General features: G+C 39.3%; 1 protein-coding gene across 28 annotated transcripts in view; it reads right to left on the bottom strand.

Moving 5' to 3' along the window:
• Nucleotides 1–24578, bottom strand: part of SYNE1 (spectrin repeat containing nuclear envelope protein 1) — a 445076-nt gene that overhangs the window by 99657 nt on the left and 320841 nt on the right. For all 28 annotated transcript variants that reach the window (XM_070488115.1, XM_070487809.1, XM_044761490.2 and 25 more), the window contains 14 exons: nt 22868–22999; nt 22516–22671; nt 21426–21635; nt 16928–17029; nt 11808–11927; nt 9247–9447; nt 6935–7108; nt 5662–5793; nt 4790–4986; nt 3963–4095; nt 3407–3589; nt 1947–2096; nt 1174–1350; nt 549–704 (listed from right to left, as the gene is read on the bottom strand). In XM_070488115.1, the coding sequence (XP_070344216.1) occupies nt 549–704; nt 1174–1350; nt 1947–2096; nt 3407–3589; nt 3963–4095; nt 4790–4986; nt 5662–5793; nt 6935–7108; nt 9247–9447; nt 11808–11927; nt 16928–17029; nt 21426–21635; nt 22516–22671; nt 22868–22999 (2223 nt within the window). The remainder of the gene's footprint in view (nt 1–548; nt 705–1173; nt 1351–1946; nt 2097–3406; nt 3590–3962; nt 4096–4789; nt 4987–5661; nt 5794–6934; nt 7109–9246; nt 9448–11807; nt 11928–16927; nt 17030–21425; nt 21636–22515; nt 22672–22867; nt 23000–24578) is intronic.

The raw sequence follows: 24578 nt of genomic DNA, 5'->3' as shown, positions 1-24578 counted from the left end.
AATGTAACATGTGGACACTGTGGCATTCTTATGTGAATAAATTAACTGCAAAAAAGACATTTTAAAGACAATTGAGGAAAGTGTGTTATGGATTGAGAAGTAAATAATATTAAGGGGTTACTGTTAAGCATTTTTATGGGGATAATGATATTATGATTACATAAGAAAATGTCAATTTTTTAGAGATGTGTATTGTAGCATGTAAGAATAAAATGACAGGATGCCTGGAACTCACTATAAAATATTTAAGAAAAGAAATAATGCAGGCAAATATGTCAAAATCTTGATAATTATTAAATCTGATGATCCGTATAAGGGGTTAGCAGGATTCTCTACTTAGGATGGTGTTTGAAAATTCTCTAATTTCAAATTTATAAAAACAGTTGGAACAAACCTAATAGGAAAACTCTATAAACTCACATAATCAGAGAAATTCATTACCCAATGCAACTGTTTTCAATATTTAACTCTCGACTCCCAGGCCTGAAAATCCCTGTGGTACGTGCCATGACACTGTGACTAGCGCACTTCAGCCCCCGGGCCGTTACCTGACAGTCTTTCAATGCATTCTGAACTGAAGTCTGATCTCCAATTCGATGTTGTTGCTTCAGTCTCTTTTCCTGGGTTTCAAACCACGTTTTCAGACACTGTACATTATTTTCATATTCTGACCAAGATTCTAACAAGCCTTCCAACAGCTGGATCTGAACAAACATATTGAAGTTGGTAATTTTATTTTAAAATCAAATCATTGGCCCTCAATCTACTACTTCCTCCAACTACTACAGCTACCATTTCCTCCAAATCAAGAATTCTTAAAATACAGTCCCTTGCATATATGATTAAAAAATGAATTTTATAAAGTTTGAATTGATGGCTATTATTGATAAGCAAGTAAAAAACTTAAGTCAACTGGAAGCAAAAGCAAAAGAAATTAAGAGGCATCTTCAAAAAGCTAAACATACAATATGTAAAGAGTAGAGGGTGCATCAGAGAAAATAATTAACGGGACTAAAGAACGTCTAGAGCCATGTAACGTTCAGTGGTGTTCTCTTCAGAGGCAACTGTGTGCCGAGTGAGGCCACGCTACTTGTGAAATAAGTTCTCTTCCCAGAATGTGCCTGTTCTTGCAGTTTTCAGGTAACTATGGACAGCAGAGGCCACTTGGCTTACCTTCTCTGTTACCAGACCCTGCAGGATTTGCCAACTTTTATTCATTGCTCCAAGTTGCTCAGCAAAATCGGTCTTATCGCTGCGTTTGCTTTCGACATCCTGACTGCTGATTTGCAGCACAGACTGATTCACGAAATCGACGGTCAGCTGCTTACAGTTAATGTCTATCTTGAAACCCTACAAACGGACGGGAGAAAGTAAGAAAACAAGGTTATACGTATAAAGGTCTTCGATTTTATTAGGACTTGGAAAGCCTGAAGTAACCTCAAGATGAATATTACCATTTCCATGATTTAGTCCAAATGGCACAATCTGTGTGTATTCATATAACGCATTATTTTCAGAGGTTATATACATATAATATACAAATATATTAAATATGAATTGACTTTATAAATATATTAAATTTAAATTTATAAAAATTTGAATTTATTAATATATTGAATATAAATATAGATTTTCTAGGTAGAGAATGTAGAATTTGATAAACTGTAGAATCTCACTATAAAAATATTTATAAATTATAGCATTTATTTTTACGATTTCTTAAAATGACACAAAATCTTATTCAAAATTGTTCCTATTACTGGACAACTTTTCTATGCCTAAAACCAGGAAGCCAGTCTCCTTAGCCGTGTACACCTGTCTGGTCACTATGCCTGAAACATACACTCCAAGACCTGATTCCCATGATTTGAGTTTTTCAGTTCCTTTAAATAAAATTGTCCTAAAATATGAAAAGTTAAAAACAAACAAACAAAATGTTTAATTACCTTATATTTCTGAAGGTATTCATGAATTGCCTTGTAACCTATGGAATTTTTTATATTCTCTTCATCCTTTTGAATAACATTTTCCATGAGAGAAATCCAGGTCATGACCTCAGAAATGGCATGGCGAGAAGGCAGCTTATCCATCTGGAGCTGCCCAAGTAAGAGCAAGAACAAGTTGCAAGTGTTAAAATTCAAACCCAATTTCTGTTAATCTAAAAACCCTACAGTAACTCTTATCAATGTACCAACAGAGATAATACTTCTTAATGACATTTTTGGATCATACCCTCATGAGAAGCTTGAAATTAAACATCAGGCAAACACTTGAACAATCACTGTCATCTTATGTTCACGCGACATCCAATACTATAAACATGCATAAACATTAACTAATTAATCAAAACATCAGCAAGGAGAAAATATTATTTGTATTTTATAGCTAGTTTTATGAGTTAAAAAAAATTTAACTACAAAACATTCAACAGATGTATTTTATTAATTATCTTGTAAAACTGCTGTGTATTACGACTTAGGAATGTTAAAAGAAGAAAGAAAAATACCACGCTACAAACTATCATTTTCTAGATTTTTGGCACTGTAGTATTTATTCCTAAGAGCATGGCCAATTTCCTTGGTCTTTAAAATATACTTAGAATTCTCAATCTTACTTAACATATCATACATTTATGCAGATGCTTATAATGATTTGGAGGAACAAAAGCAGTGGTTTAAAATATTGATGGACTTCTACGTGGTGAAGAAAGATAGAGATGTGAATGTGGGATATTTTCTGCCATCTAGAAATGTCTAACTCCTGATTAGAACGAATAAGACACTTACACTAAACACATCAATTATACCTTGAACACAGTGATGAATGCCAAAGAGAGATAAAGATAAACTATCTGTGAGGTCAAGGGAGAGAAGCATATTTCCAGATAAGAGAAGTACTTCTCAGAGGAAGATGGGCACAGATGTTAGCTCAGGGCCAGTCTTCCTCAGCAAAAAAGAGGAGGATTGGTGGCAGATGTTAGCTCAGGGCTAATCTTCCTCAAAAAAATAAAAAAGAAAAAAGTAAAAAAAAAAGAAGTCCGTCTCTTCTCTTACTTCTTTTCACTTATTGAATGCCAGTTGCTCTATTGTACATATTGTTATTAAATCTTCACAACTACTCATTGTATGAGGGAGGTGTAGTGATCCACGCAACTCATGAGAAAACAAAGACTTTAAACGAGGCCACACAAGGATTCTAATATACACACATTATAAAGAAGCCCTTGGAAGAAATCACATTTGCAGAATAGTTCACTTCCAACATGCAACACAGCGCAAGAGAGAAAAAACAGGATGTTCAAGACAAAGCTGATTTAAATTCGTGAGCAAAAGCAGATTAACGTGCTTTTCCATCTAATTCTGCTTAAATCACTTATTACCAATTAAACCAATGATTATCCCTCTACCTGGTGGAGCTTTTCCTGGACAGCTGGGATGTTCGTCAGCAGGTCAGTCCACTGGCCATCAATGTGTGACAGCTCAGAACGCAGGGCAGCTGTGTCCACTTTCTTTAATCGAAGAAGCTGGTTTCCAGTGCTCAGAACAGACGATTTCAGGGAAGATTTGGCATCCACTTCTTTGGAAAACTCCTAAAAGAAGCAGCAATGTTCAAATCAGGATTAAATGGCCAGATCTTTCATTTAAGGAAAGAGCCCAATTTATTCCATGAACAATTTTTCTTTACATCTTGCAAAGGAGTAATATTAAGCACTTTAGAGGAACACAAAGGCAGCACACCCTTGCCGTGAATGAAAGCCAACAAGGAGCCATTACTTGAAAACTAAAGAGGCAACACTGAGCCCTCGTATTGTGCGTAATTATTCAACACACATAGTTAACATGGACAAATTCTCCAAAGCTTGGTTTATTAAGTATATCCATTGACAGGTGATTTCTTCTACTCAGGCCTTATCTAAAACCTGAAAACAAATCTAGTCAAATGCTTTAGATTTTTAGGCTTACCAGGAAAGCATTCAGATGATCGCGGACCATTTCCAGTTCTTGTGGGACTGTCACAGATTGTTGAGTCCAAAATTCTAGCCTGTCTTTTGCAGATTGTAGCCAGTGAATTAGATCTGCAGATTCGCTCTGATATCTGTAAGCATGTTAATGAGCCCATTAAGTCAACATCCAGTCCCTACTTTCTGCTCACCCATGTTACTCACCATGCTAATTTTAAAAAGGAGACAATAGATTTGGGAGAATAATGCCCTGGGTTGACACTCTCGAATTCTCTTCTCTTAATATTAATACCTTATGCAAGTCAGTCTCTGAGTTTCAGCTTTCGCATCTCTAAGCTGAAAACAAAAATACCTTTCTCTTACTCCTTCACACTGAGGCTATTTAGAAAATATCAGATGAGTGTTATTAAAAGTTCTTAGAAATAAAGGTGGCATAGAAATAGAGTATCTCATAATGTAAAATCAACCCATCACCTCTCTTGAGTACTTTCCATTGCCCTTGAGAAATTTCACCTTCTCAAACACAGTTTCTCTTCTTTCTCTCCTTCTAAGGTTTCACTGTGACCACCCATGTATAGTCGATAGGCCAGAGAGGATGACAGCTCAAAGGTAAACTGTATTGAGTAATGTCTGCCACCCTGCCCACTTTTAATTACATGTTCATACAACTATACAAGATTCCAATTGGGGGCTTTATATTTACTTTTATTTTCCAACTATGTGACAAGTTCCAAGAGGGAGCATATCTTTTTCAAGTCCTGTATCCACTAGCCTTATAAATACTCTGCAGCACTAATGTAAAAATTTGCAAAATAGACATTACATTACCTGGTCCAGTGTTTCAATATCGTTTCCAATCTGTGAAGCTCCTTAGACACTTTGTTGGTATTATGTAACCAGTGTTCTCCAAGTTGATTTAGCTGGCTCTCTAGATCCGAGCAGCTAACGGATATCAGAAGTCGTTTCCCATCATCTAATACCTGATATAATTTGGGCTGGTATTCATTAAGGCTGGATTTCAAATGCTAAAATGATTGAAAATATTTTCACAGTCAAAAGTTTGGATAATGCAATTTTTCTTTTTAAGAATTATAATTTCTCTGGTGCCCATAATGTTCCCAATATCTACTAGTCAAACTTCAACTATTTTACACCCAGTAACATTGGAAATTTCGAGATATTTCATCTATAGCTAAGTATAGATGTTCTTTAAGCTTCTTTTTGTAGTAACTTTAGGTGCATTTAAAACTGTCAAACTGCAATTATTTCAAGATTAGTGTGACACCAGCATAAACTACAGAAAATGCTTGGTGAAGGTTGAATTTTCAAAAACAGCCCTCTCTCATTTGAAAAAAAAAAAAGGAAAAAAGACTTTTTAATGCTCTATTATAAAACAACAAACTATAATTATTTCAAGATAATGTGACATTGGCACAAACTACAAAAAAATGCTTGGTGGAGGCTAAATTTTCAAAAAGAGCTCTCATTAAAAAATGAAAAAAACAAGACCTTTTTATGTTCTATTATAAAACAAACACAAAATCTATCTGCTTTCAACAATGTCAATAGCTTGAAAGAAAAGTAAAAGTACTTAATAAAACATTTGATGGCAAGTTTGTTTAGATTCTGTTAAAACCATGGGAAAGTTTCAAAAGGCAATATGGCAACTTTTCACCTCAAGATGCCATTTGGATGCTGACCTGGTAGAGTGTTATCCGGTCGATGAGCCTGTCCTCGCTCTCCTCCACTAAACCCACGCTCGGTATGCTGTTTTCCACTGCCTCCAGCTGTCTGCTGAGCTCCTGGTGGTCCTCATCCAGATGGGACCATGTCTAGAAATGCAACATGAGTCTGTGAGCTGAAAGATCCTCATTAAGGAATAGCATTCCTCTTTGTGTGCAAAATATACACTTGACAAATTCTCCTTAAAGTTATGTTGGTGATGTTTGTGTTGGGGGTTTGCTTTGGGAAGCAAAAAATGGCTTTGAAGCAAATAATCAGATGGTGACCCTGAAAAGCATTGTGAACGAGCTTTAGCATCTGCAACCAACTAACTATATGAGCATGGGCAAGTTATTAAACTTCTCTAGGGGCCAGCCCGGTGGGGCAGCGGATAAGTGCGTGCATTCTGCTTCAGCAGCCCAGGGTTCACTGATTCGGATTCCGGGTGTGGACATGGCACCGCTTGGCAAGCCATGCTGTGGTAGGCGTCCCACATATAAAGTAGAGGAAGATGGGCACAGATGTTAGCTCAGGGCCAGTCTTCCTCAGCAAAAAGGGGAGGATTGGCAGGAGGTGTTAGCTCAGGGCTAGTCTTTCTCAAAAACAAAAAAAAAAACTTCTCTGAACCTCATTTTCAACATTAAAAAATGGGGATAATAATAACTATCCTGTCCATTGTGAGGATGTATGCAGCAAACCTGGAACACAGTAAACATCTGATATGCATGGTTTCATTCTTTACCCGAGTGATGACGATGTGATTTAAGTAAAAGGGATCAGTGTGTTTATATCATGTAGTAAATGAACTAAACACATTTGCAAATTACAAAAACCAGACATTTAAGAAATCTGAATATATAGTATAAACAATCTACTAAAATGAACTCTTAAATAACTTACTGCTAAATTCAGATTTTTATTTTACTTAAAATTGGAAGATCTTTTTTTTAATCATTTGAAGTCTTTTTCAAGAATTTATAGCAAAGGTCAGCAGTTTTTCAGTTTGACTATCAAAACCCCTATATCGTCATGCCCAGTCCAAAGTCAGCAGTCCTCGAGCTGACTCACAGTAGAGCACAGCTTTTATCCAAATATAAATAGGAAATACGAGGCGGACAATGTGACACGATGCTGAGTCCCAGAGAGTTTCACGGTCATACGAGGCAAATCGCATGAATAAATACATCTGGGCTTAAGTCTGCTGCCAGTAGGGAGTTTGCTGTCGGGAAGGTGCCACGTCACTAGGCTCACCTCTAGAACGTACTCCAACTCTACACCCCTCTTGTGAGCCCGTTTCAGCACGGCTGAAGCCTGCGCCATCAGGTCTGCATGGAACTGAGTCTCCTGGTGGACTGCAAAGCTGATTATCTTTCTGAAGAGCGTTTCAGTCAAGATCATATGAGACTCCAGGCCCTGAAAGTATTCCTGCAATTTTCCAGGCAGAAAGAGGTCAGCAACTCACTCATAGACTACGATAAAAACTGCTTCAAGTGTGAAAGCTGATGGACTCCCTTAAGACGTCAGCAATAGTGGTCCACCCTGGCTGGCCTCCGCCTTACCTGGGCGCTCACCACATTCTGCAGAGACAAGGGGCTTGGGTCTCCTAACTGGCCTCTCTTGTCCCCCCACTCAAGTGCACCTACTGGGCTGCAGATACTGTCCCCAAAACAAAGCCCTTTGTATGTGACCAGCTGCTGATAAAGCTCCTCTGCCCTCTGAATTCCTTGGCCCTGTACAATGTGGGTGGACTCTCACTAACCCCACCACACAAACTCGCCCCCTTTGTGCCTGGACACATCAGCTCCCATGGCCCCATCTTTAGCCTCTGATTACATTCGGTACATCCCAAGATATGCTCACTCGACCCATTCACGACTTCCCTTCCTCTATGGCTGGGCTTGAGCCACTTTTCTGAATTCCCAGAGCATTTGTGATGCTTAATACTCACTGCCAAGCACAGCTTGACACATACTGACTGGTATTATATATCATTTTAAATTTCCCTCATATTATACCTACAGACAACAGAATTGTAGGGCCTTGCACAATCCTGCAAATGTGGTTTGAAATGTTACTTTTTATGTGTAAAAGTCCCCAGAGGAGGGAGACAGGGCTTATCATATTTCCTGTTCCCAACATCGTGGGTAGAACTGAAGGACTGGGGATTAATAATATTTAATGTGTACTCCTTGCTGGGCACTCTATGCACAGTTTACTGACTATTTTAATCCTTAGAACAACCCTGTGAGGTAGGTAGTTTTATTTCTCTTTTACAGGTGAGGACACTGAACACACAGTCGATGTAATGTGCTCAAGGTCACTATAGAACTCCCCCCTCAGAAAAGAGTCTGGTCAATAGAAGCTAGAATCATTATTTTTAACTGACAATTATTATATCATCGAATCTTAAACTTGGAAGAGAACTTGGAGGTCATTGAGCCCAATATCCACTGAAAGCTTATATTCCTTTTGCGACTCCATCTCCCCCGACGGCCTTGGACAATCTTCTCAAGGTCAGGAGGGCTGTGTATCCAACGGCAGCCTCCTCCTTTTAGAGTTCTCCATCTATTGAGCTCCATTTCCCTGTTATTTACACACATCGATCCTAGCTTCCCCTCTGGAACAACTCAGGACGATATTTTATTGCTACGGTCAAAGGTTTGAGAAAAACCAGCTGTGAACTTTAAAGCAGTGTTTCCAAAGCCAAATGATAAGACTTTAATAAATCACGAAGTTTTGGACAAAAAACTCTGGGAAAAAATAGCAAGAAGTACAACTCCAAAAAAAACAAAAAAATCCACCTTTGTAAGCCACCAGAGAGCTCCATAATGGTAGAATGTTAACCATCTATAACCCAATGGGATTTTTAAAGTTTCCCTCTAGAAAAGTCCCACACTCTGGGAGTTCGAGTTTCTGGACTGGCAACATTGCTGTTTCTGTAATCATTGCTAAAAATGCCAGTTATTTGTGTGTGCACGTTAAACACGCATTCCTTTGCTAAGGAGGAATGTCTAACCCAAACTTGGTTACAGTACACACCGGTGGAGTGACCTCAGCCCTACCAAGTTGGATTATGCATGGTAAGGCTGGTATCCTTTTTAACTTGCAAAATTACAGGAGCACTATAATTTTTCTGTGCTGCTGAATGCCAGTGGGTTTGAATGCACACTTGTTGGGGGCTGGGCCCTTGGCTGAGTGGTTAAGCTCAGGTGCTCTGCTTCGGCGGCCTGGGATTTGCTGGTTTGGATCCTGGGGGCAGACTGGCACCACTCATCAAGCCATGCTATGGAGGCATCCCACATAGAAGAAGCTACAACTAGAATACACAACTATGTACTGGGGGACTTTGGGGGGGGAAAAAAGGGGGAAGATTGGCAACAGATGTTAGCACAGGGCCAATCTTCCTAAAGAAAAAAAAATACACATTTGTCAACCATTTTAATGAGTAACTTATGCAAGTAGGGACTCACAAAAGATTGATAATATTAGGTTTTACTACATATGCATCAGTGAATGAGAATATGCTTTCACAATGACATTTTCTTCCTCTTTTTTTTTTTTACCTTGTGTTTGTCAAGTAGTTGTTGGATTTCTTCTTTGGAAGACACAATAATCTTCTGATTGCCTGCCATCTTCTCTCGCCCGGTTTCTAGCAGGTCGGCCAGATCTTGCAGGGCTCGTTCATACTGACTCTTGAGTGCAAGATTCTGGTTCAGACCAGTCCGCCGGGAGCCAATGGTCATCATCAGTTCATCATACATGTCCTAAGAAACAGACAGAGATACTCACTCTCAACTCATGTTTTGGCTCCTCTCTAAGAGCATATTACCTACCAAACCTACAGCCCAACCAAGGATGCTCCTTCAGGCATCTGACCTGCACGAGGCCCTGCAGATAGGTCACCTCACTGTCTTTCCTAGGAGCCTCACTTTGAAAACTTCTTTCAAAATAGATAAGCTAAGGGGCTGGCCCAGTGGTGTAGTAATTAAGTTCACCTGCTCTGCTTCGGCGTCCTGGGGTTCACAGGTTCGGATCCCAGGCACAGACCTAGCACTGCTCATCAAGCCACACTGTGGTGGCATCCCACAAAAAATAGAGGAGGATTGGCACGGATGTTAGCTCAACGACCATCTTACTCACACAAAAAAAAGATAAGCTAAACATTTTAACATTCCAAAGAATATGCCAAAATGTCACCTACACGTGACATGAGGTAGACTTGACAACTGTCCTCTCAGGATGTCAAGAGTTTATGGTGAGATGTGGAGTTAAAATGTTGAAAAATTGTTCATCTGGCTGAAGGAAATGTCACAGAAAACGTAATTCTAATTTTCATAATGTTCTCAATGTTTACATAATTCTAGAGTAACTGAATATAGTATCCTTCATATTTTGTCTGTTAAATAATAATCAGAGTTTGGACTATTCCTCATATAAAGAGCTAGAGAAATTGAGGAGTTTAATGTGAGCAAAAAGACTTTATGACCTAAAAAGGTAATGTTTTTGCCAAATGTGGTGGAGTAAATAAATAACTATTTAAACTGGAAAGACTTTTTAGGAGATGATGATACACCAAACACAAAATTTATTTGAGCCATATGGACCTGATTAACATATCATATTCATGTTTAGCGGGCCAAAATGGCTCAATCTGGAAAAGTTCAACTTTAATGCCTATTTACAACTATGACGTTTGACTCTTACACCTGACATTTAAGCTCTGTCAGAAAACTGTCTAAAAGGGACAGAGTGGGGGCAGTGGACTCATGACATGATGACATGTTAGATAACGGAATGAGACAGTTAAAATAAAAATGCTCTTTTTAAAACAGAGCTATTTTATTTTCTCTAAAGGAAGAACTTGTGACCCTGTGCTGGACTCACACTATTAATCCCTCCAGAGCTCTATAAGAAGGCATAATAAGGAAAACTTATTGGGTGTGTGTCACTGTACACAATTTTTTCTTAATATAACTTAACTATATTGCCTATCAAATGCTAAATTTTACTGGTCTAATATTCCAGTATCTCCCTACCACTCAAATATCAGATTTTGTCTAGGTGCCAGATCTAGGAAAGCAAATCAACCCAAAGTTATTCTGTACTCCTGAAGGACACCAGGAAGTCTATTTGGATGTCAGCTACCTTGTAGTTTAATTTTTTTTCATTCTGGAATTGAAACAATGTCTGTCTTCCATTCAAACAGGTATGAAAGATAAACTATACTTTTGAACACCTGAGAAAAACCACTTTCTAAAAAGTATTAGCTTGAGTATTTTTTCTTTAAAGTAATTTTGGGGCTACAGTACAATACAGGGTAGGGTTAAAGTTAAAACCACAGTACCCAAAGGGTGTCACCTGTGCTATCGCCCATGATTTTAAACTTAGATTTAATACCTAACCTAACTGCAGTGTTGACCTTCCCAGGAAATGTATCTTCATCAAGCAGTCTGGAATCTTCTGGTCAGCACCAACAAGGTACTCTGTCACATGGGCCCTCTCCATTCTCCAGACGGAGCAAAGGTGATGGGCATGACACATCCCTTGGCAGTTCCTTTCTCCCCAGAGAAGATGTCCACAGCCCAAATAATCCTTTCTTGCCTTTTGCTAATAACCTCCTTGTCCCACTCTCCTTCCTATAAAAACTTTCCATTTTGTATTACCCCTCAGGGTATGTCTCTACTTACTAGAGTGGGTGCTGCCCCATTCATGAATCGCTTAATAAAGGCAATTAGATATTTACTAGGTTGACTTTTGTTTTTTCACAGTAGATATCCCTCTTTTAATTTTTCTAGGTTGGATTGCTAATTATTATATTTTCTAGAGTAGAAAACAATATGCCACAACAGAACTATACCACAATGCTTAGCCATCAGAATAATAATAAAGTAAATGTCAGGGGAAAAAAAGGATCTTAGAAGGATGCGAATACAGTTTATTTTATGGCACGAAATATGGTAAAAGTTTCAGAAAATTTTCTACGAGTTACTTGGAAGGAACATTAGGACCTACATGACATGAATTTTATAAAGAAAAACCAAAAAAGGAGAGAAAATAATTTTGTCTTGCCACTTCTAGTTAGGATGTATCATTGAAGCTGAACGCTATTGGTAGAAAATCATACCTGGAGTTTGGAAAGCTCTTGCATGGAAGGTTGCTCAATCTGCAACTTGTCACCACGCCTCTTTAACTCAATGATTCCTGCGTCCAATTCCTTGAGCCCATCTTCAGCCTGTTGTATTGCCTATGGAAGAATTACAACATTTCATTACAGCTCTCACCAACAATTGGCCACACATAATGTGATTCTCATGCCTCTATATTTGTTCCTCTTCTCTCCACATAAAATATTTTCAATGCCCACGAAATGAGTCATTTCCACAGAACATTAAAAACCATGGTCATCTACTACACGGAAAAGGGAAGAAGGCCCTTATTAAGATCAGCTATATTAACGCTGAGGAGGTAGGAGGGACTTCGCACAGAGCGCCGGGAGAACAATGGCTTCCTTGAATAAATAAGGGAATTCATGAATAGCAACATCTGAAAAGAAGCACGACCTAGGACAGAGTTAAAAAAAGGGATTTGTCTAAGATTTTCTAGGGGATCGTGTTTTGATTTCCTGAAATGCAGTTTTGAGCATCTTTGCAGAGAGATTCTGTGAGGCAAGAGGAAAATATGTTACAACATAGTCAGGGAAAGCCTACTCTTTGTTTAGTAGAAGACCAAGCAATCAATAAGTATGAAGGTGGCTGCTACTGCTAAGCCTTGGCCTCCCAGAGTGAGGTCTGTAGACGCAGAACAAGAGCTCATCTTGGTCTTCAAGCTTACTGTTAGGCTGACTCAGAGCTGGAGGAAAACAGAAGAAGGCTGAACACAATTAGGCGCTAAACTTGATGCGACTCATCCCAGAGAGAAGACTCTGGAGAAGGGAGATACCAGTGAATCCCGGAGCAGTCGAAGCAGGCTTTGAGAAGAGACGCAACCTCAGTTGCCCTTGAAGGATGAAAAGAACGTGGACTCCAGATGGCAGATGAAACACATGTGTCCTATTTTCTCTTTCCCACATCCCCACTACAACCACAGCAAAGATTTTGTTTGCTTGTTTTTGTTGGGTTCCCCCCACCCCCATAAATCCACAAGAACAAGAAAACAAGAAAGAAGACAACAGCAATAAAGTTTTTAAAGCTAGAAATCAGAAGGATACATGAGAACTGACTTCAGGATTCTGAGAAAGCTGAATCCTAAACCAGCAGGGGATCAACACCACCAAATTTACAACAGGGATCTCTAACTCTCCATGAAGAGGGGTGGGATGCTAAAGAAGGAAGGTTGGTGAAAAGCTGCTTAAAAAGCAGTTAAATTCCCACATCCCCTTCCTCATTCCACACTGCCCCTTTCTCTCCTCGGTGAAGAATTGAAAGTTTATTCTTCTGGAGAACATAAAACAGTCTGTGGACTGAGGGGCACCAGACACAGTTGCAGGCTTGAGTAGTTGACTGAAAACAGGACAATAAAGTGACTGAATGATCACAGAATGCTGAACGTGGAGCTCCTATGTTCTAGAGGGCTGAACCACGTCTCTACTCTCCAGACAGGAGAGGGGAGAAAATATGAAAAGATTGATAGAAAAGATCTAAAAATTTGACACGAGGATTCTCCAACAAATAGCCCACATAGATCTTCCTCCAATAAATCTCAAAATTCTCAAGCCTCATCCACACACCAAGTGCCTATTCAGCTGCTTAGTCCTCCAACCTCAACGTGAAGGACGACAAAGGATTTCCATGTGTCTGAGAAAACCCTCTAGCATGAAATATAGAGACCAAAATGAGCAAACAAATAAAAGCAACTCAGAGGGAAACAGAGATTATAAAGGAAAAAAAAATTCAACCAAAAAAATCATTACTATATCCAGAGAGATGGCAAAAGATAACGTATCTATTTAAACAAGAACAGGATACTACAAAAAAAGGATCATTCAAAGCACCAAAATGAGTTCTGGGAAAATTAAACACATGAAAGCAGAAATGCACAACTCAGAAGAAGAGTTCGGAATTGAAGTCAAGGAAATCTCCAGAAAGCACAGCAAAAAGACACAGAGAGAAATGTCACCTGAGAAGAAAATTAGAGGACTGAAATAGAATATCCAACTTTTGCCTAAAAGGAGTTCCGGAAAGGGAGACAGATAAAATGAAGGAATGAAAAATATTAAATAAATTATCAGAAAATGTTCCAGAATGGAAAGATGAGAGCTGCCAAATCAAAAAAGTCCACTGAGGGGCCGGCCCAGTGGTACAGCAGTGAAGTTCGCACGTTCTGCTTAGGCAGCCTGGGGTTCGCCGGTTTGGATTCCGGGTGCAGACATGGCACCAGTTGGCAAGCCATGCTGTGGTAGGCATCCCACATATAAAGCAGAGGAGGATGGGCATGGATGTTAGCTCAGGGCCAGTTTTCCTCAGCAAAAAGAGGAGGATTGGCAGCAGCTGTTACCTCAGGGCTAATCGTCCTCAAAAGAAAAAAAAAGTCCATTGAGCTCCCAGTCCAGTGGATTAAATAGACCCTCCCCAAGGCATGCCATTGGGAAAGTTCAGACCACTGGGGACATTTGGGACTTAGGATTTTAGATTCCTCAAGCCAACACAGGAAGCTAGAAAACAATGAAGCAAAACCCTCAAAACTCTAAAAGAGGGGTCCAGCCTGGTGGCATAGCAGTTAAGTTCCCGTGTTCTGCTTCAGTGGCCCAGGGTTCATAGTTTCAGAATCCAGGTGTGGACCTAGCACCACTCGTTGAGCCACACTGTGGTGGCATCCAACATAAGACAGACAAGGACTGACATGGATGTTAACTCAGTGACAGTCTTCCTCAAGCAAGAAGAGGAAGATTAGCAACAGATGTTAGCTCAGGGCCAATCTCCCTCACAAAAAAACAAAAAACTCTAAAAGAAAATGATTTCCAACCAAGAATTTTATAAAGAGCCCAGCTATCGACAAAATGTGAGCACAGCATCAGAACATTTTCAGACATGTAAAATATTGAAAAATATTCCTCTCATGCATCCTTTCTTAGTAAGGATATGCCCGAACAAAACAAGGAAGCAAGACAATAAAGAGAAAGACTTGAGATTGAGACTCAGAAAAGAGAAGCTCCAACAAAGGGAAAGTGAAGGAAATTCTCAGAACGGTAGTAGAGATCTCTGGAAGACAGCTGTGCCCCAGGCTCACGGGCCACAGGTCTGCTCTAGCTCAGAATGACACGACTCACAAGATGAACAGAACTGAGGGGCGTCATCCCCTTGCCTTCTGCTGTTACTACCTTTTACATCCAAGGAGGCTGGGATGGAATGAATACATTTTTAGTCGCTTTCCGTTAGTTCAAAGAAATAATCTATTTTTATCTTGGCATTTACTTTAGTTGCATTGGTCAATAATTAGCAAAAATGTCACTTGTGATCATACACATCCTATATTTCACATGAGAAATTCAAGGCAAAGCATCATTATAGTTGTTCAAATCTTTTTTTGGATCTAGGGACATTATGAGCCAAAATTTAAAAAATAAAGTAAAAAAAAAAAGATCCTTTCGAGTTGAAGATACGACATGGAAGAATGGTTTCTAATTAGGGGAAAATGAGAGATTGCCTTAAAAAGCACATGAAATTGTGGTCAAGAAAAATACACATTCACATATAATTTTGCAAACTATTTTAAGTGATCTCAGATAGATAGATCGATCCATCAATCTGTCTTTACATAGAGAAATATTTGCAGGATTCTCTATGATCCACCCATAGAACATTTAGAGGGCTACTGAAATAAGGTTATGAAATTGTGTTACCACACACACTTTTCATAATTACTTCACTTATGAAACAGGAGCTATTCTGTGTAACATCCTTCCCACGTCTTCTCTCCTCCCTCTTTTCACTGCCATTACACTAGTTTGAATCTCTCATTCCTTCTCATCAGTTCAACTACGTGAAGCCTCATGATGGATATCTTGCTTCCTGACCTGGTCCGCCATGTCAACCTTCCAGGAGCAGGATCTGGCCACTGACATTCAGTCTCACCCTCAAATGCCCTCAGTGACTTTTCACTGCCATTGGTCTCAAGGTGAGTCCAAGTATCCAAAAATGTGTGAGATGATCTCTGAGGATAAAACACTCCTTCATTGATATTCAGCCACATTCATTTCTAATTTTCATTTGTGTGTATGCTTTATAATATAGTACCTTCTTATAATTTAAGTAAATATTCATCTATTTGCGGTGTGGGCTTTTTTTTTTTTTTAAACTAATGAGGTGTGCAGTCAACATAGTTTAGAAACCAATGGTTTGTAGAAAAAAGTTCAAATTCTCTCACATTCATCAAGCCCTACCAGCTGCCTCAAATTTTCTTTTCTTTTTTTTTTTTTTTTGAGGAAGATTAGCCCTGAACTAACATCTGCTGCCAATCCTCTTCTTTTTTGCTGAGGAAGACTGGCCCTGAGCTAACATCCATGCCCATCTTCCTCTACTTTATATGTGGGACGGCTACCACAGCATGGCTTGCCAAGCAGTGTCATGTCTGCACCCAGGTTCCAAACCAGTGAACCCCGGGCTGCCGAAGTGGAATGTGTGCACTTAACCACTGCACCACCGGGCTGGGCTGGTCCCTCAAATTTTCTTATCCAACCTCATTTCCCCTCAATCACTTTCATTCATGGTAAGTTCAGCTAAACAGGATGAGTGCTTTTCCCTGAAGTGCTTGGAATTGTCGAACATTTAGTCAGCCTTTGTTCCTGCTGTCCTCTTCACTTAGATCTCTGTCTTTCCAGTCTCTGCGTGTCCAAAATTCTAAGTCCAGTTCATATTTCCCTTTACAAAATCTTCCTGATCCTACCCCTGCTGGAGGCAATCGATCCCTCTTAAGCATGGCCACAGCGCCCCATCTGTACCAGGACAGTGTGACTTTCTGTAATATGTCATCAAGGTTCAGGGCTGATCTCATTGTTAGGTGGCAAACTTGTTCAGGTCAGCATCTGTCACTGACACCTTTTCCTATCTCACGTTTCCTAGTTCCATGCAGAAGTAAGTGACAGAGTCAATGTAACCCAGCCAGTTATTCAAACCTGGCACTTAAAAAGAAAATATCTGACAAACAAGCTATGTAAGCCATTAATCTCTCATAGACTATTTGAAATTTCATAGTAAATCCTAGCTACTCTATGCATTTGCTCTTCTGGAAAAAGGCAGCTGTAAATACCTCTATTTGCTCTGCCACAGGCTGTTCAAACACATTTGCCAGCTTCTGCAGAATGATGTACTTGTTGTCCGCCAGTGAGGTAAACAGCACCTTCAGATCATTCTACGGAGGAAAGCAATAGCACGATTTAACACGTGTAACAGGGGATTCAAAATGGTTGTAAATATAACACACATTCTTAGAAAGAAGATAGAGGCGTAAGAGTTTCACACCCAGAAGAACTATGGGGAGGTAAAAGAAACTGGTAACAATTTACCTAAGTGCTAAAATCGACTTTTAAAGAATTTGTTACACAAAGCATTTCCAACACGATGTAAAGGGAGACGAAGTATATGAATAAAAAGCAATAATGCTCACTCTAATCTTCTGGTTATATCTGAAATAAACGTGCACATTTAAACACTACAGCAGAAATATTACACTAATGATTTTCTATCTAGTAAAACAACCTATAGGTGTCATCCTGATTTGGGAAAAAATATGATTAAGAATAATATGATTTCTTTTTTCCTCTCTCCCCTCCTTCCCTCTCTCCCTCACTTCCTTCTTTCTCCTATTTTCAAAGATTTTGCACAAACTTACAAAAAGCCTTCCAGAAGCTTAGAAAATAAATATCACCCACGATGACCAAAGACAGACGAAGAGACAACGCAAAACGATCTTAGCTGAGCCTTCCGTTCATAAACGTTACTCATTGAAAAGTCCAAATATATTTACATTGAGTTAGGTTTTACAAAAAGAAAATAACTTCAGAATTTCAGTACTCAATGCTAAAGGGAATAATGAACTGGAACAAAATTTGAATGATAAAATTTTTAACTTTTCCCGTGGAATATCAGCCAATAAGCTCTATTTCTTATTGGTCAGCAAATGCATACGAGGGGCTGGTTGTGCGTCAGAGGCTGAAGTTTGACTCATCAAATCCACTTCACCAGGCGTGGATCATATACAAGTACATGTCACCAAGACACACAAATTCTGACCCTCTCATGAAAAGAATAATCACACCAAGGAAGAAAAGAAAGTCTATGGGGATGTGTGGAAGCACTAACACAAAACCCAAGGCCGAAAAGCAAAACAGTAGGTAGCTCATGCAGTAAAATAAAAAAACAGAAATAGCACTGAACATGAGAATTAGAGAAAAGCATACGATCCTCAGAGGCAGTAACTGTCACTAAGCAAACCCAAACCAGTCTGTAAGCCGAGTTGAGGACCAAATAGGAAACTGTAATAACAGCGCTGGAAAAATGACGCCAGAAACAAGAGTTTTCTTTACGAGTTATGATCATGTTTGTATTATTCAACTATGTTCAGGGTGATGCCACGTGGGCCATTAGAACTACGACACATTTATCTATTGGGATGTGTAGGAAAAGAGGGTTCCCATTCATTTGAATAGATTCAAAAAGGAATTAAGTTTCTATTATCTACATTTATTTAGAACAACGTTAGTTCAGTTAATCTAAATGAATAGATAAAGATAAATAACATAACATGGGTTAGAAATGGAGAGTGTATATTTCCTATACATGGTCTTTACATTTTTAATGCCATATTTTCTATCTTAATTATATTCCACTCGAGGTAAGAGAAAACAGTGTTCACTTTTCTGGAAGTCGCACTAATTATTGGAAGAGACTAGTCAAGAAGATGGTAAAGCAAAGAATATCACTGATTTAAAAATTATTAAATAAAAAACTTTAGGAGGTGCTAATACCCATATGGATGTTGATATTCTCTTAAAAATAAAAATCCAAAGGCTCTAACCATTTCTTAATACTACATTTGTGATGCATCAGGATAATTAAGGTATCTATACGTTACACACATAACAGACATCATAATTTTTTTCTTATACTCACTAGAATTACCTGTAGGGCGTAAAGAGGCAGGATTCCAGCTGTTTGAGGAACAGGTCCAAGTTTCAAGTTCTAGAAATCATTTGTGCTGCCTCACTTAATAAAATCTAAATAAAGAATTCTTTCATTTTTTAAATAACTTAAAATACCTGATTATAAAAACATCCAGGAAATGTATTTGGCGTTAAGTCTACGGGAAAAATGTTTAACCTACAGCATAGTTGACATTAAATTGTTGTGAGTCCACGTAGGCGCTATACGTCTACGTAACACCTGTGCATTCTTCCAGATTGTCTGCTGCGTATGGGATAATGAGAGCAGTCTGGCAAAAGCTAATACGCAAAGGTTAAATGAAAAATGAAGGCACACTATTCCAATAACTATTGAGCACGGACAGCATACCAGGTGCTTGGTGCAAAGTAAAAGAAAATGGTTTGTAGACTTGACCTTTAATTATATTAACATTGGAACTCTTTCTCTCAATTAAATTGGAACACAAACATCTTGAAATGTCCGTTTTTGTTCGTGAGCTGGCCACCAACAACTAGAAACTTACTGGCAGAGGAAAACTAGAGAACATGATTTAAAGAGAATTTCATGATTGCATGTTCTCCTCTTGGTCCTCTACACAAAATGAGTTCCAGAGTATTCTCTCAGTTCATATTTTACTCTGACTGGCTATAACTACCAATAAAAATTTTAAAGCACCAAAGACACTAGCATAGTAAATACAAATTGAAAAAGGGAAATATGTCTCTGAGTGATACACATATTTTCATTTTTAACCTGCCTCATTCATAGCTGATAGACTAGAATGCTGTTAAAAGTCAGTGCATTATTTTATGCAAGATGGATTTTAGAGTAATGAAATAAGTTTCCACAAGTTGGACAACAGTCTTACTGACTTTAGACATAGTGCACATAGATGTGCATGCAATCAGATCTTGCATCCAAAACAAAATACCCAAATAACCAACCCCAGCTTTTCTGACTCCAAGTGAGATGCTCTTTCCCGTCTACGAACTACACAACATAAAAGATACACATGCAAACATCCAGTCCAGGTCATTCCTCTAAGCCACAGATTTGCAGATCCAAATATCTACTGCGACTATTCACCTGAGTATCTTAATTCTACCCCATATTCTTGCCCAACCAATGGTACCGCCAACGACCCAGTCTTGCCCACTGTCAACGACACTGCTATCCACCAGGCTTCTGTTAAAAATGCCCCTTCGATGCTCGAGTCAGAGTCCCTAGAGTTCCTCAGCAGCCCCTCCTTTCTCTCATTCTCTATCTCCAAACCATCAACAAATGCTCTCCTGCTGAGCCTGCCTTCAAAATGCATCTTGAATAGGTCAACTATTTTCCATCTCCCCTGCCATCACCCTAACAATACAAAACATAAAAATCCGCTGGTTTCAGATCGTGTATCTGTTATAATACATACTATTATTAATAGCAACAACAATAACCAAACCTGCTGAGTGCTTACTATCTTTCAGATACTGTTCAAAGTATTTTCCACATTTTATCCTCACAAAACTCTATGAGGCATGATTTAATAGTCAAGGACACCATGGCTCAGAGAAGCAGCTAAGGTTACACAGCAGTAGGTGACAGAGCCAGAATCTGAACCCAGGAGGGTCAGCTTAGAGACTCTTAATTTTTGCCCTTCTGACTTTGCAAAATGAATATTACAGCAATGCTCAGCTAATAGGGATGTTGTGAAGATCAAAGACAACAGTGGACGTGGAAAATTTTTGTGTATAAAAAAGATACACAAACATTTGTGATAATTTTACTTTGTAGCTTTAAGAATTTAAACTACTGGAAGGTAGTGATAATTTGTCCCTCTACATGAATATCTAGAAAATTCCAGGTTTCTTGGCCAATACCACATCTATTTGACATTTTACAGTATTTTTTTACAAATCAAAATTTTACGTCAAACTTTTGGCCCCAAGTACATGTATCTATGTTATAAATCTTCTGTTTGTTAAAAATAAAATTCAATTAAAACTTAAATATTCCCAAAGGGTGCTTTTTATTAGGAATGAAAACCAACACTAAAAGTTTACCAGCGACTTTTGCATTTGCTGAAGTTTAGGGTCATAAGAAAAGTTTCACAAGCACACAATTATTCAATTGGAAACAGAACTCTAGTCTGAGGCTAAAAAGCACTAAGACTGAGGAGTCAGGGTTGGGAAGTAACGCAACACATTTTTAGCACAAGTAGAAGTGATTCAGCCATAGTTACTTCAACAGCCCCTGGGTACTGAAGTCTAGGGTTCATCCTGTATGACAGCACTTCCTGCATGTCACTTTGCTCATACGTTTTAAACTGTACTATCATCACCTGGAAATTATAACATACCATAAATACCACTTTTATTGGTTGAATTTAAAGGTCTATTCAGTTCTTAGTTTGGTTGGCTGGTTTTCTCAACCCTCCATTTCTAGGAGCATAAAACTCTCAGTTTTCTAAGTCATGAGTTCAATCCCCTTGTTTTTCTGGAATGTTCTTGCTCTTCATTATACATTTGGGGAAAAAAGTCTATATCATACCTCAATAAGACATCTTGTTTAGTACTGAACATAGCTAGAGAATGGTCAAGCATCTCTTGATAACGTCTTACCTGGAAATTGAGTATTTGCTGAAGTCTTTCCTTCATCTGATGACATCGTTGATTGACTACTGAGTCGAGCAAGGATAGCCTGCCCAAAAGACAACCCAAAGTGTCTTCAATAACATCTCGGTTATCGCCATTCTCTGGAAATGCTTGGGAAAACAAGTTCTTGTTCTTATCCATTTCTTCAGACATTTCCTTAATATCTTTGGCAAGAGTCTAGGGTTGATGAAAGAAAAAGCACATTTCAATGTTTAGATCCATGAATCCATATACAAATCTTTTCCTCATAGAAAGTCTGCTCTCTCTTAATGTTCAATGATAATTACAACTAAGGCAACTTGAACCACTTTCTTACATTTCTATAAACATTATGCAAATTGCTGCTGGAGAGATTGTTCTCAGAAGCTTTACATCATTACCTAGTAATAATATACATTTGGTGAAAAATGAGTTTTGCAAAGTGATATTTAGGAATTCGAACATTATTTTTTTTACTGTTTCCCATGTAGAGGATTTACAATAGACAACAGGGTTTCTACAAAGAGTCCTCCAGTTTTTCCTCCTCCTACATACAAAAGATAAAGAATAAAAATGCAGGGGCCAGGGGCCGGGCCGGTGGCACAGTGGTTAAGTTTGCACATTCCGCTTCGGCAGCCCAGGGTTCACTGGTTCGGATCCCAGGTGCGGACATGGCACCGGTTGGCAATCCATGCTGTGGCAGGCATCCCACATAGAGGAATCACAATGACCTATAACTAGGATACACAACTATGTACTGGGGCTTTGAGGAGAAAACAACAAAAAAAGAAGATTGGCAATAGATGTTAGCTCAGGGCCAAACTTCCTCACCAAAAAATAAACAAATAAATAAAATTTAAAAAAGAATAAAAATGCAAAACATAAATACCTTTGGGAGCTTTTTATATCTAGGCAATTCTTTTCTGAATTATGCTGCTTGGAAATACACTTAATTTGCACTTTATTAGAACTGTTTCACGTTTAACCTTCTTTATACATAACATTAATTATTCAGTATCAGATTTCAAGTGCTCTTCAATGTCACACACTCACAGACACAAGCTGCTGCCAAACTGACCTCTTGGTTGAAGAGGCAAGTTTCTGTTTCTTCTGGTAAAAGGGCTGTGGTGACAAATAAACGTTCTTCGACATCATCCAACCAAGTAGAGGTGGCTGAGACCCCATCGTATAACTTCTGTTCCAAGTGAATACTCTGCCTCTTCGTCCCTCCACCCTGGAAAACAACAGAGGACAAACAATGAATTATGGTGTTTTGAGAAATAGAAGAAAAATAGCAGGATGGGATGCCGGCCCCAGTGGCTCTTCCTTTTAGGACTAGGATCTAGCAATGGGTCTCAACACTTCGTGCCCAGGGGTGGGACAGCTTCACGACACCAAGATCCACAAGCAAACCAACAGCGCAGCCCTACCTGGGACGAAACCTCCTCAAAGGCCTGGTTCAATCCATCCAGCAAAGAGGTCACTGCAGATTTATCTTGGGTCTCCCCGTCCCCTTTGTAGAGCGGCACGCCAGACAGGAGCCGATTCGGCCTGCTGTAGAGCTGTGGGTGAACAGCAGCGGCTTATTAAGGGCACATGTAGCATGTCCAGCTTTCTCATTTAGCAGTGCATGTGGAAGCAGATGCTGGAAAGGCTGTCCTTATGAAAAAACTCTTCTGGATAAATATGACCCCTACCACATACCACGCTGACTAAACATGGTGAGCAGATTCAGCAATGGCAACGTTTCCACTGATGGACTCCAAAGAAAGGTGGTGGGAAACATGCATGAAATCTTATCACAGCCTTCCTCTCAACTTGTCTTCTTGGTTTGAGCACCACCCATGATGAACTAATGCATCCTAAATACTAGACCTACCCTGGCCCCTTGGCTTTCGTCATCCACTTACCTCCTCTAAACTCTCGTAGGTATACACATCTCCCTAGTAAGGACCAAGAAATGGCCTAACATTTAAACTCTTTAATGCTTCCAGTCAAACTCCATCTCCCATAACTTGTCAAAACACCTCATCCTCATCTTGCCTTCAGGCTGATTACTCATTATCCTCTCAACATGCCAGGCTCCTTCTCCACCGTAGCTGGAACGCCCACCACCCAGCACGTCTTCAAAACTCACCAAATTCCACACCTCCCATGGTGGCTTTCCACATTTTTTACTTCTACTTCTCTTTAATTTCCCACTTATGGAGTCTACCATGATTGCTTAATTTTTCAAAACTGTATAAAATATTGCCTTGGTTGGGTTATAGGTTCCTAGGAGCAGGAGCCATATTTTATCCTGGAGCCATGTAGGCTGCTCTGTATAGGGATACTAAATACACTGGAAATGAATAGAGAAAGAAAATTGCTCTAAACAATAAATGCCTTTTGACCTAGTGAACTTTAGGCCAAAAAAATGTGCCTGTTTTTAAGCTTGAGAGGATAAGTATGTCTGGTGTACAAAATTGTCAGTAAGTAGCGTGAAAAAGGATGGACTACAGAGTTGGACAGACCTACGTCTCAATCCCAGCTCTGCCTCTTCTTTGTCATGAGACCCTGAGAAATTCTCTCCAAGGCTACATTTACAGATCTACAAAGTAGAGAGAACGTCAACCTCACCACAGAGTTCCTAGAAAGCTTACCGCCTAGAACACAAAATGGGTACATTAAACGATCATTCCTTTTCTTCTTGGAAACTCCCACAGCTAAACTGCCCCTTCCCTACCTTATCTCCCATCTCTTCACACCAAAGAGAAGAAAACAAACCAGGAGGCACTTTGTACAAATGACTGGTGATTCCTTAAAGAAAGCACTCGAATGCAAAAATGTCATAAAATAAAGAACATTCGATGCTTTCCATTTCTAATTCCAAAGGGAAGACAGACATGAACCTGAACCTAAACTTTAACAGTCCAGATATCGTGTGGGAATGTAGGTGGCCGCAGAACAAGCCCAGATGGAGAATACTGAGATGCCAGGATGGCACCCGCTGAGAGAAAAAGGAGCTCTCCGACATAAGAGCAGGTAATGGATGGGATGTCCAGGAGGTCTGCAGACACTGGATGAATCATGCAGGCGCTTTAAGCTGAATGGACAATAGGTGGAATCCAGGGGATGTGCATTCAATGAATGGAGAACAGT

Source organism: Equus asinus, chromosome 1 (genome assembly GCF_041296235.1).
Source record: "Equus asinus isolate D_3611 breed Donkey chromosome 1, EquAss-T2T_v2, whole genome shotgun sequence".
NCBI lineage: Eukaryota > Metazoa > Chordata > Mammalia > Perissodactyla > Equidae > Equus > Equus asinus.
This window is presented reverse-complemented; position numbering and strand designations above follow the sequence as displayed.